Genomic DNA, 16,500 nt, shown 5'->3' on the forward strand with positions numbered 1-16,500 from the left:
TATGCCATATTTAAATCAATGTTATACCATCTAAGAAACTCAAGTAGGAAATGTAATTGCTAGCCCCTTGAAACAGATTGTACCCCTCAGAAAAGCTGAGTTGGTAAGGCATTGTGCTCTGATCTTTCTGGTATTTCTCTAGAGGGGTGGGTCAGAGACACTCATGCCCCATCCTCATGAGCCAGCGGCTCCTCCTTCTATTGTTTAAAGCCACAAAGAATCCCCCTTAAGCTGCACATCTGCAAAACAATTTCTCCTTTTAAGCTCTCATCACCAAAGAGAGAAGCCTCAGTTCAGAGAGTAAGAAGAATTAGGGCTCACAGGGTGATAAACTTCAGCAAAGCCAGACACTAATGACCCCCCCTCTTTCTTTTTGCCTTGAGGCTACATAATTATCTGACCTCTTTCTTTCTGAGGACTCTGAGCTAATGTCACTCACCCCCATCGGACCTTTTCTAACATGTTCTATTTCCAAGCTTTATATACTTGTCAATTGCTTAAAATCTACTTAAACCTTTAGCTGTGTTAAAAGCTCCAGTCAGCAGGAAGGCTCCCAACTGGCAGCCTTTACCACTGTCTACATCTAAGAAGAGTGAGGTTTGAAACGCTAAGTTGTGGGTCCAGCAGTGCATGAAAAAGCCAAGTGGCAGACCACTGCCGCCATCCCTAGAGCCCGATTTACCAGAGTCGAGACGTCCTGCTTGAAGCACGCTTGCTCTACTGATCTTTGCCAGTAAAAATCAAGGTAAGCTGGAGCTTGGCTTGCAGAGAACAATGACAAAAGCGTCTTCGTACATCTTCATGTATTCCACCGGGGGGGCTTGTACACATTATCTGTTGATCCTGCTCCAGGATCTCTGAGTTCATTATTTCCCCACACGTCCTCCAGAGAGGAGAAATGTCAGAAGCAGCGGCAGTCGTCCGACTGCTTCATCTCCAGCCTCTAGCCAACCCCCTCCCGCCCTTCGCCTCCTCCCCGGGCAATTTCCACAGATGAGGTAAGGTTTCAATTTCAGACAGTCACAAAGGCATCAGATTTAGCTTGAAGTAGCAAGTTTGAAGCTATGCGCCACGTAAGAAAAATGGCCTGGCGCTCGGCCACATGTTAGACTCAGATCTTGCCTTGCCTTGTCTGAGAAAAACAGAGCCGGACTGTAACCTGGCCACAGCCCAGGGACCGGGCATGCGTTTTCTCCTGCTTCAGGAAGATGATGAATACGTGTACCATCGGCTCTCTGTGGAACGGAGATCACCCGCCGGATGTGAGGTGAACAGAAATGGAGCATCTCGGGTAACACAGCTGATTGAAAGATCCATCACATACTCTGAGGGAGAGATATTAACCATTTTTGGACAGTCTCAGAGTCTCAGAGTTTTTAGAGACCTGAGGTGTCTAAAACTCTATTATACACTTTAGTTTTGCCCTTATGCTGTCAGAGTAATGTAATGCCAAAAGTTTCCACAACATCAGCTCCTCCAAAATCAAGGGCATTAAGTGGGACTTCATTGGGAAGCTGGGAATTCTTTCCCTTATACATTGGTCAGTCTGGTTGCAGCCACAAGACAAGACGATTAACTCTTGGTCGATTAGGTCCGACATTGAAAAGGGTGCTACAAATTAATTCCAAATGTCTTTGATAGAGCTTCTTCACTCCAAATGTTGGGAAGCTCTGCATTATTACTGCAGCTGCTGGTTTACCTAGTAGTTGAGCCAGGTGGGTTGGCAGCAGAGAAAATACTAGGATGTCAAAGTCAGGGAGTACTCTGGGACCAGGGATGGAAGCCACAACTCTAGCTGATACTTATTTGGCACTGCACAAGGCTAAATCTCAGATTTCTCTCTGGCCTCTCCAACAGTTTATGTCCTATTGCCATTCTAATGCTTGCATGCATTTCAAAAACTCAGCTGTGTCAGCAATGTTGCACTCTAAAGAAGTGGAAACCTCAGAAATCCTCAGATTTCAGGCACTTTTTGGACATAATACTGTACTTTTCTTACACTGTTTTTCTCACTTGTACCTCAAAGTCTCTCTCGACAATCCACATCTCTCCTGCTCCTGCTCCTCTTTCACTCATTAGGCATCTTGAGATAGCAAGTTGGTCCAGGCATCGAGTGCATGCGCTGATAAGGCGAGCTCCATTACAAGGTCAACTGCTGGTTAATTAAGCGGAGAAGAGGCGGGGGAGTGGTGCGGTAACGAGGTTAGCCTAAGGCCAGGGTTTTAAAGACAGGCACTGACAGAGCTCCAGTGCCTCAACTACATTCATTCATCCAGGCATCCAGCACTGTAAACCTGATCTCATTGAGGCCGTGATTGAGAAGAAACAGGTGCACGTACTCTGCAGCTGGACCTTTTTCTCTTTCTGGATGTCTGTCTGTCTCGGCTGCCAGAAGGATCGCGCTTGCATCTGGTAACGAGACAACACATTATCTGAAATCTCATTACCCTATTCAACTATGGCACTCACTGAAACACTCGTGGCCTGAGCCGCTCATCTCCTTCGCACAGCCGAGTCTAACTGCACAAAAGCACAATAAACTGCCGCTGCCACGGCTGCACCGAAAGGCAGAAAATTAGGTCATTGTGGATGCTGAGTCATTTATAATCCCCCTAATGATCCCAATTAGACAGTCACAGCAACTAGTATGGAAGCAAGAAAAGAGGGGAAGGGAAGCAATCTTTTTAGTCTAACTGCGTAAATGTACTTTTAATTGGGACAATTACCGGGAGTCTTCAACGCGTTGTAATCAAGAAATAAAAGAAATCGGCTGCTTCTTTGAGATTCAGCAAGTCCCTAGACAGTTTTACACAAACAAATGAAAATGGGAAGTCAGGTTCCTATTAACACATGGAAGCTATACACGGTCATATCAGCTGTGTTGCTTCCTATCAAGGAGACAGAGACAGGCATCTGGGATTGATTATGCTTAAACGTACACACTGAATGCAATACCAAATGGAAAAAAAGGAAACAAAAAAAATCTACCTCTTTTTTTCCACAGTCTAAAAAGCCTTGAGCCTCTTAAAAGCGGAACGTTTCCTTCCTCATCATCTCAACTTAGCTGCATCTTCCAGACAGAGAGGCTCAACCAAAGTGCACCTTAATTTGATTTCTGCATGGAAGAACATTCTTCTTCTACTACTGCCTTCATCTTCTCCTCATCCCGCTTTGTCTCTCCATCTCTTCCGTAAGGTTCTAAAAGGTGCATGGTATCTTAGGCATCTTCCGGGTATCTTGCGAGGTTTACCATCGGAGCGGGAGGGACAGGTTGAGCGACTTTCCATTCCATGCAATTATCTGATCTAGTGGAGCCTTCAGATTTGCTCATTACACACGCTTATCACTGGCTCCCAGCCTGGAGCCTTTACAGCAAGCCACTAATAATAGATCAGCATATTAAGGCAAATTAACTTCGTTTCAGGCTCTTCGAAGAGACAGAGTTACTCATGGGAAAGCTGTTCATTAGGCTTCAATCTTGCCTTTAAGCTTTGAAATGTTTATCTGGACTGTCACTAATGACTGAGTGAAAGAGAGGGGAATTGGGGGTGCGAGAGGGAGGAGGAGAGAGAGAGTGAGGGAGACAGAGAGAGAGAATTGGGACGTTGGGATGGTGGATAATGCAGATTTTGTGTCCCCCCCTCCCTAATGAGTTTAAGATGTTTCACGCATCCTGATTCTCTTTAATCCCGACTTTAATTAAAGAGCTGACGTAATTGCTGGCTAAAGTGTCTGCGTATGTCGAGGAACTCGAGCAATACGAGGAACATGAGCAACACCAAGAAAATAGTGGATGGATTTACCCAAGTTCCACAGGCATTTGCCTGTGCGTGAACAAGGCTGCATGTGCCAGAATTCGCTCAAAAGGTTTAGTGAATTCCAGCATAGAAAGGTCTGGGCGAACACACACACACACACACATGCCAGTGTGTTTGCGTTCCTGCAGGTGATCGATCGTGTGGGCTTCACCTCATCAATCGATAGGTACCCTGAAGCTGGCGCAAAGGTTTACACAGAGCTAAATGGATATCTGTGACCTTTGATCCTTCTAGTCCCTGACATTTTAGGCCTGACCTTTGAGTTGATGTAGCTTGGCCCTCCTGGCCTGCAAACATATAAACAGATCCACCTTAAAATTCCCCTCTCAGTGCTGCGGCATGTATGTGTATGTGTATATTTGTGTATGTGTGTGTGTGTGTGTGCATGGTGTGGTCATCCATCGCCAGTGAAACTGAATTAGCCTTGTGGGGGTGGTGCTGAGAGAAGCCTGGAAAGCTTGGTCATTAATTGGCCCTGTAGAGCCTGCTGTGCCATGTCACGCCTGCTGTCAGGAGCCTCCCAGGACTGAAGGGAGGGGACGAGGGGGGCTGTAAAATTAATTATGAGCAGTTATGGTGCAATCTGTCAAAATTTGTTTTTAGCTACTCCCACCTGGTCAGGTTGAGCCGGGAGACCGATGGCATGTTGGCAAGTGCATGTGTCGTCTGTGTGCGCGAGCGTAAGTTAGTTCCCATCCATGACGAGACACATCACCGCCTACAACCTAATAGGAAGATCTACTGTACACATTACCATAAGCTCACACTAATTACATTTGAAGCTCTGTTGAATCACGGTAAGCAACTGCTGTAAGGCGCAGGGATCCATTGAAATGAGCAGAATTAGATTAGTAGGTAGGGAAAGTCCTAGGATCGGGTGGATGGTAGGATTTGCGTCATCCACATTCATACAGTGCATTGACTCCTGCTCACAACACACTCCTGGGTTAAAGGTGAGATTAAAAGAGGTGGGCCGCTTAAAACATGAACCAGTTTCTGTCAATTCCCCCTCATAAAGATCCATATTCCTGGCAGGTAGAGACCTGGCAAGAAGAAGCAAGAAGAAGGATTATGGGATCATAAGCCTCATGTGAGAACTATGCTGCTTCCGACCGCTGGAGCAGTCCCAAGAGATGCTTCACACAGGCCGAGTTACTCACTCCAAACCGCTCTGAGACTCCATCTGGGAGATATTCTCACCAGATCTGTTTTCGCACTCCATCTTCTTAGACATATTCAGGCACTGTACGCTGTGAGACTCATGAAAAACGATGTACTGTTGGTAAAATAACTCAATAAAATATTTAAAAAAAGGTCTGGTGTCAGGACGGTGGTTTCTGTGGTGGCAGTGGCAATTGCAATGGAATGCAATGGTGCACTGAACGAAAGGTCTCGAAGACATACCCTTCAATATAAATATGCCAAAAACACATTTATTATTATCTATTAATATTATAATAGCTTGATGCATACTTTTTGTGGGTAGCAAATTACTAAGATGTCATTTTAAAAGCCTATTTGCAACTAGAACTATTGCTTTAGAACAATGGCAGACTGAAAAAAAAAGTATTAGATCTGCTTTTACTGAGGGGTTTATGTCACCATGAGAGCTTACAGCTTGCAGCATGTTTGACAGCAAAGCCTAGCATAGCCTATATTATTACTGTAAAAAAAAAATTCCTTTAGCAATTTTGCAAGACTCAGGCCTCTCAGATTTGCCCAGCCACTGGTCAGATTTTCTCCTTCTACTCTCACTCTAGCATTAGCTTTTAGTCTTTCCCATACGATTCGTTCTCTCTTGGCTTCTCATGATTTTTAGTTTTTAGTTTTTTTGTTTTATCTGGTGTGATAGTGTTAGCATTTCAGCCTTTTAAGCCTCACTTACCTATTCTCCTGAAGAGACTGTTGCATTTAGCCTTTAAAATGCATTTGTTACTTAAGTAAATGAATGTAACATTGAAGTGGCGGTATTATAATGAGTAAGAACAGTTTTGTTTCTGGGATTAGCTTTGTTTCATAGCCATGTTTTGGTTATGCTGGATTTTCTCACCTCCACACTAAAATATCTGTCATCCCATTATTGGTATGGTACAACACATTTAAGCACAGTACTTTCTTTAAACTCCACTGGTGATTTCCTATTCCTATGAGAAATTACCCAAAATCAAACTATTAACTAAAAAGATAATGCTAATGCTAATGCTGCCACTTACAGCCATTTAACATTATGCATTTGACTGGCAACAAGACTTCCTTTGCATGTATCCATGCTAGCACAATTAAGCTGAAATATTCCTTTAAATAACAGCTGCCTTTCATCGCATTCACACACGCATATATATAAACACACACACGCATGTAAACACTCGCTCAAAACCGGACAGAAATGAGGCCAAGATTGGCTGCGAATCGAAGAGTAAACAGACACCACAGAGCCGGACGCACGGGACCTTTCGACTTTTAAACCTCGGACAAATTCTTCCACACAAAAACCAAGTGTTTATTTAGAGAACCAGTCAACCCAAACTGACTGACCTCTACTGAATGAACAGACTCTCTCTCTTTCTTTCTCTTTCACTCTCTCTCTCTCTCTCTCTCTTCCAGCTGTGAGACATGGGCAGGCTGGAGCTCCAACACTCAGGAAATATCCAAACAAACAGCTCCCAGTGAGTTTAATCCACTCCGTTTCCTCAGTGTCAGGCTCCACTGGAGCTCCAGCTCTGGGCCTGCTGGTTATGTGAAGAGCCCCATCAGTACGGATCAATGGAGAAGCACAGAAATGTCCACAATAAACTGTAAAGTTGGGATCGTCACAGTTTACGCCAGGCCTCGGCATGCCCAGGGTGAGGCTGTTACAAACCATAAGCAGAAACACAGCAAGGAATTCAGAACACTTAGGCTAGACTGGCTGGTTTATGGTAACCTAGCATAGCATAGCCTATTATAGCATAGCTTAGAATAGCTTTTCATTTTAATTGTACTGTAATATTTCCTGGGTTTTACTGGATAATATTTTCATAATCTTAAGGTCTCTTTAAGGTGGATATTTTGAGGTTTTAGGACCTGGGTAGCACCTGTGTTTCCTTGTTCCTGGTCAAAATTAGGAGACCACTTCAGTTTCTGAACCAGTTTATCTGATTTTGTTATTTATAGGTATATGTTTTAGTAAATTGAACATTGCTGTTTTATTCTATAAACTACAGACAATATTTCTCCCAAATTCCAAATAAATTATTGTGAATAAGAGCGTTTATTTGCAGAAAATGAGAAATAGCTTATAGTTCATATTTATAAAGTTTTAAGAGTTCAGAAATCAATATTTGGTTAAATAACCCTGGTTATTTTTAAACACAGTTTAAACTTTCATGCATCTTGGCATGTTCTCCTCCACCAGTCTTACATACTGCTTTTGGATAACTTTATGCCACTTCTGGTGCAGAAATTCAAGAAGTTCAAGCTTGGTATGATAGCTTGTGATCATCCATCTTCCTCTTGATTATATTCCTGAGGTTTTTAGTTTGGTAAAATCAAAGAAACTCGCCATTTTTAAGTGGTCTCTTATTTTTTTTTCCAGAGCTGTATCTGTATTTGTATCAGTTGAACACATAGAATCTGTACTTCTAACAAATCAAAACTCATTTTGCTTTGATGAGCATAAACATAAATTATGCTTTTATTCAGCAGTTATTTCAGAAATGGTAGTTTTAGAACTTAGATGGATCTAAAACTTGCCAAGACAGCTGTTTTTTTTGCCAGGTCAAAAGTTTATTTTAGATAAAGATAAAACTCTTGTATAAACTCATATATATATATATATATATATATATATATATATATATATATATATATATATATATATATATATATATATATTTAAAGCAAACATCATGGAACGGTTACAGGTCTTCCAGGCTACAGCCACCCCCAGGCCATATAGTGTTGAATCCTTCAGGAGAAGGTGTGATGACCCCGGGGAGAGAAAACTTGTTAAGGTTCTGCATGGATTCCTCATGTTGTGGGGTGGTGGGGGGGTAGGGGGCGGCCATGCTTGGCCTCTCAGCTTAGTAAACACCACAGGAGAGCAGGAAATAAACAAGGAAACCCATCAGGAGGTCTTCTGCAGCACTTTGACAGCGCATGCATGCAAATACGCACAAACACCCATGCACACATAAAGGCTATTACACATGCCGGTGTGCTTGAGTGCACACCTTTAGCAAACAACTCTCCATGTGAGTGAGAAAACACAAATAACCCCCTTTTTCGCTGGTTAAGTTCAGACACGGCCCGTGAGTTTGGCTAAAAACAGAGAATAAGCGATAGGAAAAAATAAAGGAGTGGGGAAAAAAAATAAAAAAACAACGATATTTTATTAATATAACATGAGCTCTAGTCCTACAGCTGTACTAGTAGTAGCTGGGTCAGTGAGGGTATGCCTGCCCCACTGCATTATTTTTAGCAATGAAGAAATATAAATGCATAAAGTGATGATGTATGTATGTATGTCATACCTATCCTATAAATGCATTCACTTTAATAACTTTTCACAAAACAATGAAAAAAAAAGATTTGTTAAAATATCTGTTATTCTGTTATTTCAGATATCTTATGGTGCGACTCATAATAGCAGGTAACTGTAAAAAAAAAAACATTTTTTAAGTTAACACACTGGCACAGTGCTTAATATGATCATTTAAATTTTTAAATCAGTTTTATAAGATTTAGAGTATAAAAATAAGCCATTATGTAGAGTAAATAATGTGACTGTGACATTATAGAAAAAAATGATAAATTCATTCATTTTAAGCTAAAACATTTGTAAACTAAACTAAAACTAAAAATGACTTAAACTAAAATCTTAAATTGAATTTATGCTCACATAACATTTATAATTTCCATTTCCAAGAAATACTCTTAATTTTTTATAGTAATTTTACAATTGAACTGTTGAGAATATGTACCATTGACCCATTTGCTCAGTTTATCTTTTTACAAAATATTAGTTTTAGTCTTTTTTTTTTGTTATTTAAAAGTTCAAATGTCATGTAGTGGGTATAATAAAAAAAATGTGATAAAGAGAAACATTCGTTTTTTTTACCTTCTGTCTGTTTTTTGTGATTTACAGGACCAAAAAGAAAAGTTAAAGACAATGACAAGATGACTGTAATTCTTTTTAAGAGCCACAGCCATTTCACCTGGTCAAAAAAAACTAAAATTACTTAATCTGTAATTATTTTTTATGTGTGCATTTGTATACAACATTTTCAATGTATGAATTTTTCATTTTGATAATCTTTTTAAACATTTTTTTTAATTGTCACTCATATATCACTAACCCAGTTGATTGCAACTAGACCCTGTAGTTGAAACCAGGACACACATGCCACGCCCTTTCCTTTACAGTCGCTTTACTTTCACGCTCTCTTCAGAACTGCTGTGGAGTAAAGCTTTACAAGTCAATAAAAGCTCAAGAACGTGTGAAAAAGATAAGTTAATGACCAAGTGCCGTGAAGGAGGAGGGGTTTACAGTAGGTCCAAGTCCTCACTTGCGCTGCGATAACATCACTCATGTAATGACTCAGTGAACATTAGGCTTTAGGAGCGATTAGGCAGAGCGGTGTAGCCGACAGCCGGCGTATTTGAGCACGTGCCTTGCTGGTCATTTATCAGTTCTGCAGGTGAACCAAAGGAATGTCTGCAGCTCCGTAAAGCCTTAACTAAACACGTCTTCCTGTGGGCCGAACGAGAACGGAGTGCGTGACAGGTAATGCAACACATATGCTAGTTTTGTAGGCTCTGTAACACTAACGGCATCCTCTTGCTAAGACGTCACCTCGGGTTCAACCCTGCTGAGAAAACATGAGGAAAATGGGGAGCGCGGTTCAAACGTCAGCCCACAAATCACGCTAGTAGGAGAAATGTGAGATAGGGGGATAGTGAGCTGCTTTTAAGACCATTACGCTGCAGCTTAGGCTAAGCTAAGCTGGGCCAAAATCATCTCTGGCAGTGGCGAGCGGACGGGGAGAGAAATAGCTCAATGCTACATTTACTTGCTTGACCTGCATGCGTTTCCTTTTAAACAAACATAAATAAAGAATTAAAAAAAGGAAAAAAAAAACGAATCATTTCTGCAGACGCAGCAAATTAGAAACAGGAGACAAGAATCGGTCACAGAGCTACAAAGGGGGAGCTTGGTCCCTAGTCTAGACTCATTGCTTCTTTTTCAGAGTAGCAGAGGGAGCAAATTTCGACTTTCATTCGACGTTCATTCTCTCAAGGCAAGAAAGTCCTTGCTTACTTTCTTCCTAATCCCTTCCAAGAACAAACCATGAATGAGCGAGACAACCAGTCTTTCCACACATACTTCAGTGTTCCATACCCCTAAATCTAATAGACGTTCTGGCTTTCCAGTGCCACTGAAAATAGCAGGGCTGCCCACTATCCCTGGGCATGTACTCTAAATCTGACTGCTATACATTGTACAAGTACAAGCACAACAAACCCAACAAGTACAGGTACAGTCAACCAGACTGAACAACAACGCTGACCTGAGATCTGAGATGTTGTGTTGTGTTGTGTTGTAAGAGAGAGACTCAAGGTAACTATGTTGCTAAGCATTAGCACTGCTGTTGCACACCTATGCCAGGACTATGTGGAGTCACAGAGGCAGAGCGGCTAAGGCAGGCCGGCTCCAATCCACCACAACCTTATTCAGCAATCCCAGCAGGCCACATAGCAGGCCACATGGCTCCCATCATCCCCACTAATGGACCAGCCAAGGAACTCTGTCTCTGAAATGCCACGTTCCCTTCTGAGGGCTTCTCTTCCAAAACCCAGTGTCACCATTCCCCCAGGCCAATTGTGTGGCTTTTCTTGCATCTCCATCATGTCAAAGTCTATTTTCTTTGTGTATTCCTTCAAAAGAAAGCCCTAAAATAAGAAAAAGAAGAGTGTTTTCTGCCAGACAGTGAAGAATCCTGGTTGGCGAAGCAGTATGCTAATCGCTAATTGAGGAAAAGCCTGCTGGAGCCGCCACTGAAACTTGGTTTGAATTCCATGTGACTAGGCCTGTCATGATAAGTGTTTTTTTCGTCCATAATAAAGGATTGTCTTATCTCTCTTATCTTTAATGTAATAATAAATAAAGGAAATACATCGTATTTGGAAATACAAAGAGAAATACTGTTTTTAAAATAAAGTCGACATACCGGCTCACTCATGAGGGATTAAAGGGATTCTCAATTCAATTCAATTAAATTTTTATACTGAATTTCTATAGTGCTTTTTACAACAAAAGTTGTCACAAAGATGCCATAGAGATGCCAATTATTGTGGTGGCACAGTGGCAAGGAAAAACTCCCTTTTAGAGGAAGAAACCTTGGAAGGAACCAAGACTCAGTCAGAGGAACCCATCCTACTCAGGTTGAAAAAAAACTTACTCCGAAAAAAAAAAAAACTCTCAGAAACTTAGGATTGGTCTGTTTCTCAGTGTGAATCAGGTTAGGGATGTTAACTATGCAGAAGCTCTGGTTGATTTCTAGTCAAATAAGGACTAAATAGGCACATAATATCAATCAGAACAGAGAATGGAGTGTTGAGTGTCTATAGGATCGGAACTTTTCGTACTGGGATTTCCCAGGAGAAAGCAGTTTTCATTTGTGTTGCATTCGAATAGAAGTTACAGTGTGAAAGACTACAGCAGCAGTAAAACTGCATTTGTGTATGTGTATGTGGAGCCTACTCACCAGTACAGTGTGAACTGCTAAAAGTAACGTATCTGCGGGTAAAACTTACTCTACAATAAGTCGATAACATAATTAGGACAGGTAGACAGGTCTACATGCGGTTTCTTCACATGGAATGATTGATAAAAAGCAGTTTGTGGCACAAATAGAAACCTACACTTTGTCCGCTATAGATTCTCTAGAGTCAGCATTATGCAGGACTTCAAGGCACTTTGCATTGTTTTTGCATTGTGGGGAGTGGGGGGTGGCGGAGATGTTTCAAGGCTGGTGGCTCTCCTGAAAGCTCCACACCTGTGCAGGTCCGCAGCGCGCTAGCTGAGGCCCATCTGGGCGCTGCTATTGTGCTGCTGTCGGGGTAGATGAAGGAGATGCTTTGAATTCTCCTACAATGGAGGGCGCAGAAACAGCCATGGAGATGCGAAAGAACTTTGGAGAGGTCCACCTGAAAACAATCTGTTTGGTAAACCAGCAGGCTCTTCAGACGCGAAGGTATGCGGGGCTTCATGCCATGATGAGGCCATTCACTATGTTCCTCTCTGTAATCTGGAAGACTGATAAGGACCAGGGAAAAAAAACACACACACAGAGACACACACCCACCACACACACACACACAAAAACACAGCTCATCCTGCAGACCCTGCTGGTCTCTGCAGGTGCCCCTGAAAACGTGTTGAGCCTTCCCTCAACACGTTACTGCTCAGACACTCGCTGTGCTGATATCAGCCGTCGCCTGCACACACACAGAGCACTGCTGCCTCATTAAGGCATTGTCACGCGGCCAGATGAGACCAGAGCCCGGCACAGATTCCCTCGTGGCTGCATTCTAGTGATGGCACCCTACTGTACATCAGCATAGCTTTGCTGTTGCTGTTGTTAATGTGGTTCAAAAACAAGCCCAACGTTCATCTCAGCAGAGCGCAAAGGTCTGCTCATATCAGACTAGCCTCTGATCAGGCTACAGCACTGCCAGCCAGCTTTCCAAGAGCTTTACCCACAGCTGAATAACCAGGAACCTGTCTACACTTCACTCGAAAAGTTTATATGTACAGTCTGTGATTCTTAAGCTGGAACAGAAACATTATAAATAAAAGCAGCATCAACAACACTCATCTCCTGCCTGGTTTAACACCCTGATTCATAATGACACAAAGGCGTGACTCATAAGAACACAAGTGAGACTGCTCGAAGCAACCAGCGACACTAATTTCACAATTAGAATGGGAAATCAACACATATGACTGATCGAGACGCTGATTCACTTGTGATGTTGAGGTGGGCTTTAGTAAAATAATTAAACATGTGTTTTAATGTAATATCTGAAAGTATGTGAGCTAAATACTGAATGATTAATAAATAATAAATAAAGCTGGATTGTAAAGAAATCTATCACGAACTGAGACATCAATGTATTGATTGAATACTTTGATATACTGTTTGACATGTACCCCCCCTCCCCTCCCCCAACAATATTGATATACACTGGACAAATCAATAAATTAATACAGTACATTTGTGTCTCACTTACTCACTCACTCATATACTGTTTTCATATAGAATGTATGCATATAACGGTTAGAATGTATAATGTATAAAATATATATATATATAATAAATATATATTAAAAAATATATTAAAACAGTTTTTTCCACTTTCATGCATATAGATGTATATAGATTATTATCATTTATTTTATTCCAACTGGATTATTAGTAATATAAAATATTAGATCATTAACTTGATCATTGACACAAAAATTCCTCTATTTTTTTTACATCATAACATACACTGATACTAAGTATTGAATTAGCACACCCCTAACTACATAATTATATGTTCTGTATATTTAATGTCATATAATACACATAAATGTGATGTGAAACACTGCCCCTGTCTGCCATTTCTCTCTCTCTCTTTATATATATATATATATATATATATATATATATATATATTATATATAATATATATAATGCATACAGCAGAGCACCACTTGCTATTAATGAAGTCACATTTTCCCAGGATAATCCCATTTTACATCCACTTTGGCGGAGATTATTGGATTATTCAAATTGACATAAGAATTGAAAGAGTGAACAAGGCTTCTGATAAGCCCTCTGAGAACACAACCCAGAGCTCCACTGCTGAACTAATAAACTATAGCTTTATCAAAAAGCCAAAGCTTCCATTACCTAACCATAACAGCAGAAACACCATTCCAGATCAACTGTAAATCCACTTGTCTGTCTATCTATCTACTATCTACATATCAACTTCTGATATATTCTCATATGATCAACTTCAGCTACAGCTTTATTACAAAGACAAAGCTTATACAGCTCTGGAAAAAAATTAACTTCAGTTTCTGAATCAGCTTCTCTGATTTTGCTATTTATAGGTATATGTTATGAGTAAAATTAACATTGTGGCTTTATTCTATAAACTACAGACAACATTTCTCCCAAATTCCAAATAAAAATATTGTCATTTAGAGCATTTATTTGCAGAAAATGAGAAATGGCTGAAATAACAAAAAATGCAGAGCTTTCAGACCTCAAATAATGCAAAGAAAACAAGTCAATATTCTTTTAAGTTCAGAAATTGAGTTGAGAAATCAATATTTGGTGGAATAACCCTGTTTTTAACCACAGTTTTAATGCATCTTGGCATGTTCTCCTCCACCAGTCTTACATACTGATTTTGAAAAACTTTATGACGCTCCTGGTGCAAAAATTCAAGCAGTTTAGCTTGGTTTGGTAGCTTGTGATCATCCATCTTCATCTTGACTATATCAAAGAAATTCATCATTTTTAAGTGTTCTCTTATTTTATTTTTTCCAGAGCTGTATATTAGCCAACTATAACATTTGGAACACCATTCCAGATCCACTGTTGTTTCCACACTACATATTAACTCTGTATGTGAGAGATACTGTAAATGTCTGTCTGTCCAGCTCTTAACTATAGTTAGTTACACAGCAGCACTCATTCAGCCCCAGCCTGGGAGAGGAAGACCCACAGTAAAGCCGGTTTACCTGCACTGATGTGGACTAATCCCAGTAAAATGTACATTCCCAGTGAGTGAGGCATCATTCCCAGTGTTCCAGCTGCTCTGTGGAGTTTTTAGTGTAGAATCCAGTAAATTAGTCCAGTATCCAGGCTGGAGGGCAGTGTGTTTTCTGGCTGGATTTAGGTTCTGGTTCTGGTTTAGGTTCCGGGTGGGTTGGGGAAGCAGAGCTCAGCAGTTCTCATGATGCTCTGTGGAGAAGGAAAGTTTTGTGAAAGTGGTCCAGAACTCCGGAGAGAGCCGCCGCTCCGGGAACTCCGCTCCGCTCTCCTGTAGCTCGCGGTAAAGGCGCAGAGCTGCGCTACATGGCAGATTTAGCGCTCTTCTGATTTAGCGCTCTCAATCCGGATCCGCCTCGCGAGCAGCTCGGAACCGGTTCCAGATCGGATACGCAGGACGAGCTGAAAGTCCCCCACAAAACTCCGCCCGGGCAAGTCCACCGCGCGCGCGCCCGCCCGCCAGCAAGTGTTTGTGTGTGTGCGCGCGTGCGTGCGTGCGTGTGTGTGTGTGTGAGAGAGAGAGAGAGTTCTGCGCGGAGCAACAGAAAGTGCTCCAGCTAGCTGCTCACTGCTCCACGTGCAAACATCCCTCCAGTCTGGATGGAGGCTCTCTTTCTCTCTCTCTCTGTGATTGTGTGAGTGTGTGTTTGTGTCTTGTGTGTTTGTTTCTGTGTGTTTTCGTGTTCACTTCGTTTTTTTATTCAAATATCCCCCCAGCGCCCACCAACACCAGTAACACCATCACCACCAGTAGCACCAGCAGCAGTAGCACCAGCAGCAGTAGCAGACCGGGCTTTACTCCGGCTCACTCTGCCTCACTCACTGTGGCTCTGTGAGAGCGCGTGCACGCACGTGAGTGTGCGCGCAACCTGGACTAAGAAAATGAGAGAGGGGGGATGAGAGAGAGAAACCTGGGGGGAGCAGAGAGTGAGAGAAAGACAGAGAGAGGGAAATAAAGGAGGAGAGAGAGAGTGTGTGTGTGTGAGAGAGAGAGAGGGGGGGGGGGGACAAAGTGAGATACAGAGAGGCAGAGTGAGAGACAGAAGCAGAGAGAGATACAGTAAAAGAATTTGTAAGAAAGGAAAAAGGTGAAGAAAGAGGAAGAAAATGAAAAAACCAAGAGAAATTAAAAATGTAAATAATGAGGAAGGGAAGGAAAAGAAAAACGAAGGATAGGAATAGGAAAGAAAACGAAGAAAGGAAGAAAAATAAGGGAGGAAACGAAAAAGCAGAAAGAAAAGTAAGTGAAGGGGGAAAGACAAGAAAGAAACAAAAGAGGAAGATAAGAAAAAAAGAAACAGGATCAGAAGAAATTAATAAACATACAGAATGGGAAAGAAAAGAATGGATGGAAAACAGGATGAAAGAAAAAGGAAAAATGAAAAGAGTGGAATAATGAGAAAATAATGAGAAAATACAGAAGAGGAAACAAAAAATATAAGAAAAAGAGCTGGAAATAAAAGGATGGAAGACAAAATTGTCTGAAAATAGGGAAAAGACAAGAAAAAAACAAAGAAAGAACAAGTGTTCAGGGAAGACCTGAGCTAACATATCTCTTTTGACTGCAGTTTTTTTTTTTATTTGACAGATATAAAGACCTACAGACATAAAGTCCTCAGTAATATATATGTCGCATAAACCAGTGTGCACTGGGACACTGGGCTTCTGAAGAAAAGAGAAAGCCTTGTTCGGTTTAGTAGACGCTCATCCAAGACAAGAGACGGAGGAGCAAAGTGTCCTTTAACCTCAGAGAGGAAGAAAAGCCTGTCTCAGTGTGGAGCAGGTCATCCAGCTCAATTAATTGTGCAGCAGGAGAAGGTGGAGGAGACGGGATCTGTGGAGTCATTATGGAATTACAGCTCAGCTCCAAT

At 41.5% G+C, this 16,500-nt stretch overlaps 1 protein-coding gene across 2 annotated transcripts in view; it reads right to left on the reverse strand.

Annotated features, from left to right (window-relative positions):
• Window positions 1–16,500, reverse strand: part of LOC103038694 (roundabout homolog 1) — a 356,100-nt gene that overhangs the window by 209,213 nt on the left and 130,387 nt on the right. Inside the window, exon 1 of one of the 2 annotated variants that reach the window (XM_049468390.1) lies at window positions 14,599–15,484. The exons of the other annotated variant lie outside the window; for it this stretch is intronic. Within the exon in view, the coding sequence (XP_049324347.1) occupies window positions 14,599–14,656 (58 nt within the window). The 5' untranslated portion in view covers window positions 14,657–15,484. Of the gene's footprint in view, window positions 1–14,598; window positions 15,485–16,500 lie in introns of those variants that run through there. 2 annotated transcript variants of the gene reach the window in all.

Source organism: Astyanax mexicanus, chromosome 20, assembly GCF_023375975.1.
Source record: "Astyanax mexicanus isolate ESR-SI-001 chromosome 20, AstMex3_surface, whole genome shotgun sequence".
NCBI classification, from domain to species: domain Eukaryota; kingdom Metazoa; phylum Chordata; class Actinopteri; order Characiformes; family Acestrorhamphidae; genus Astyanax; species Astyanax mexicanus.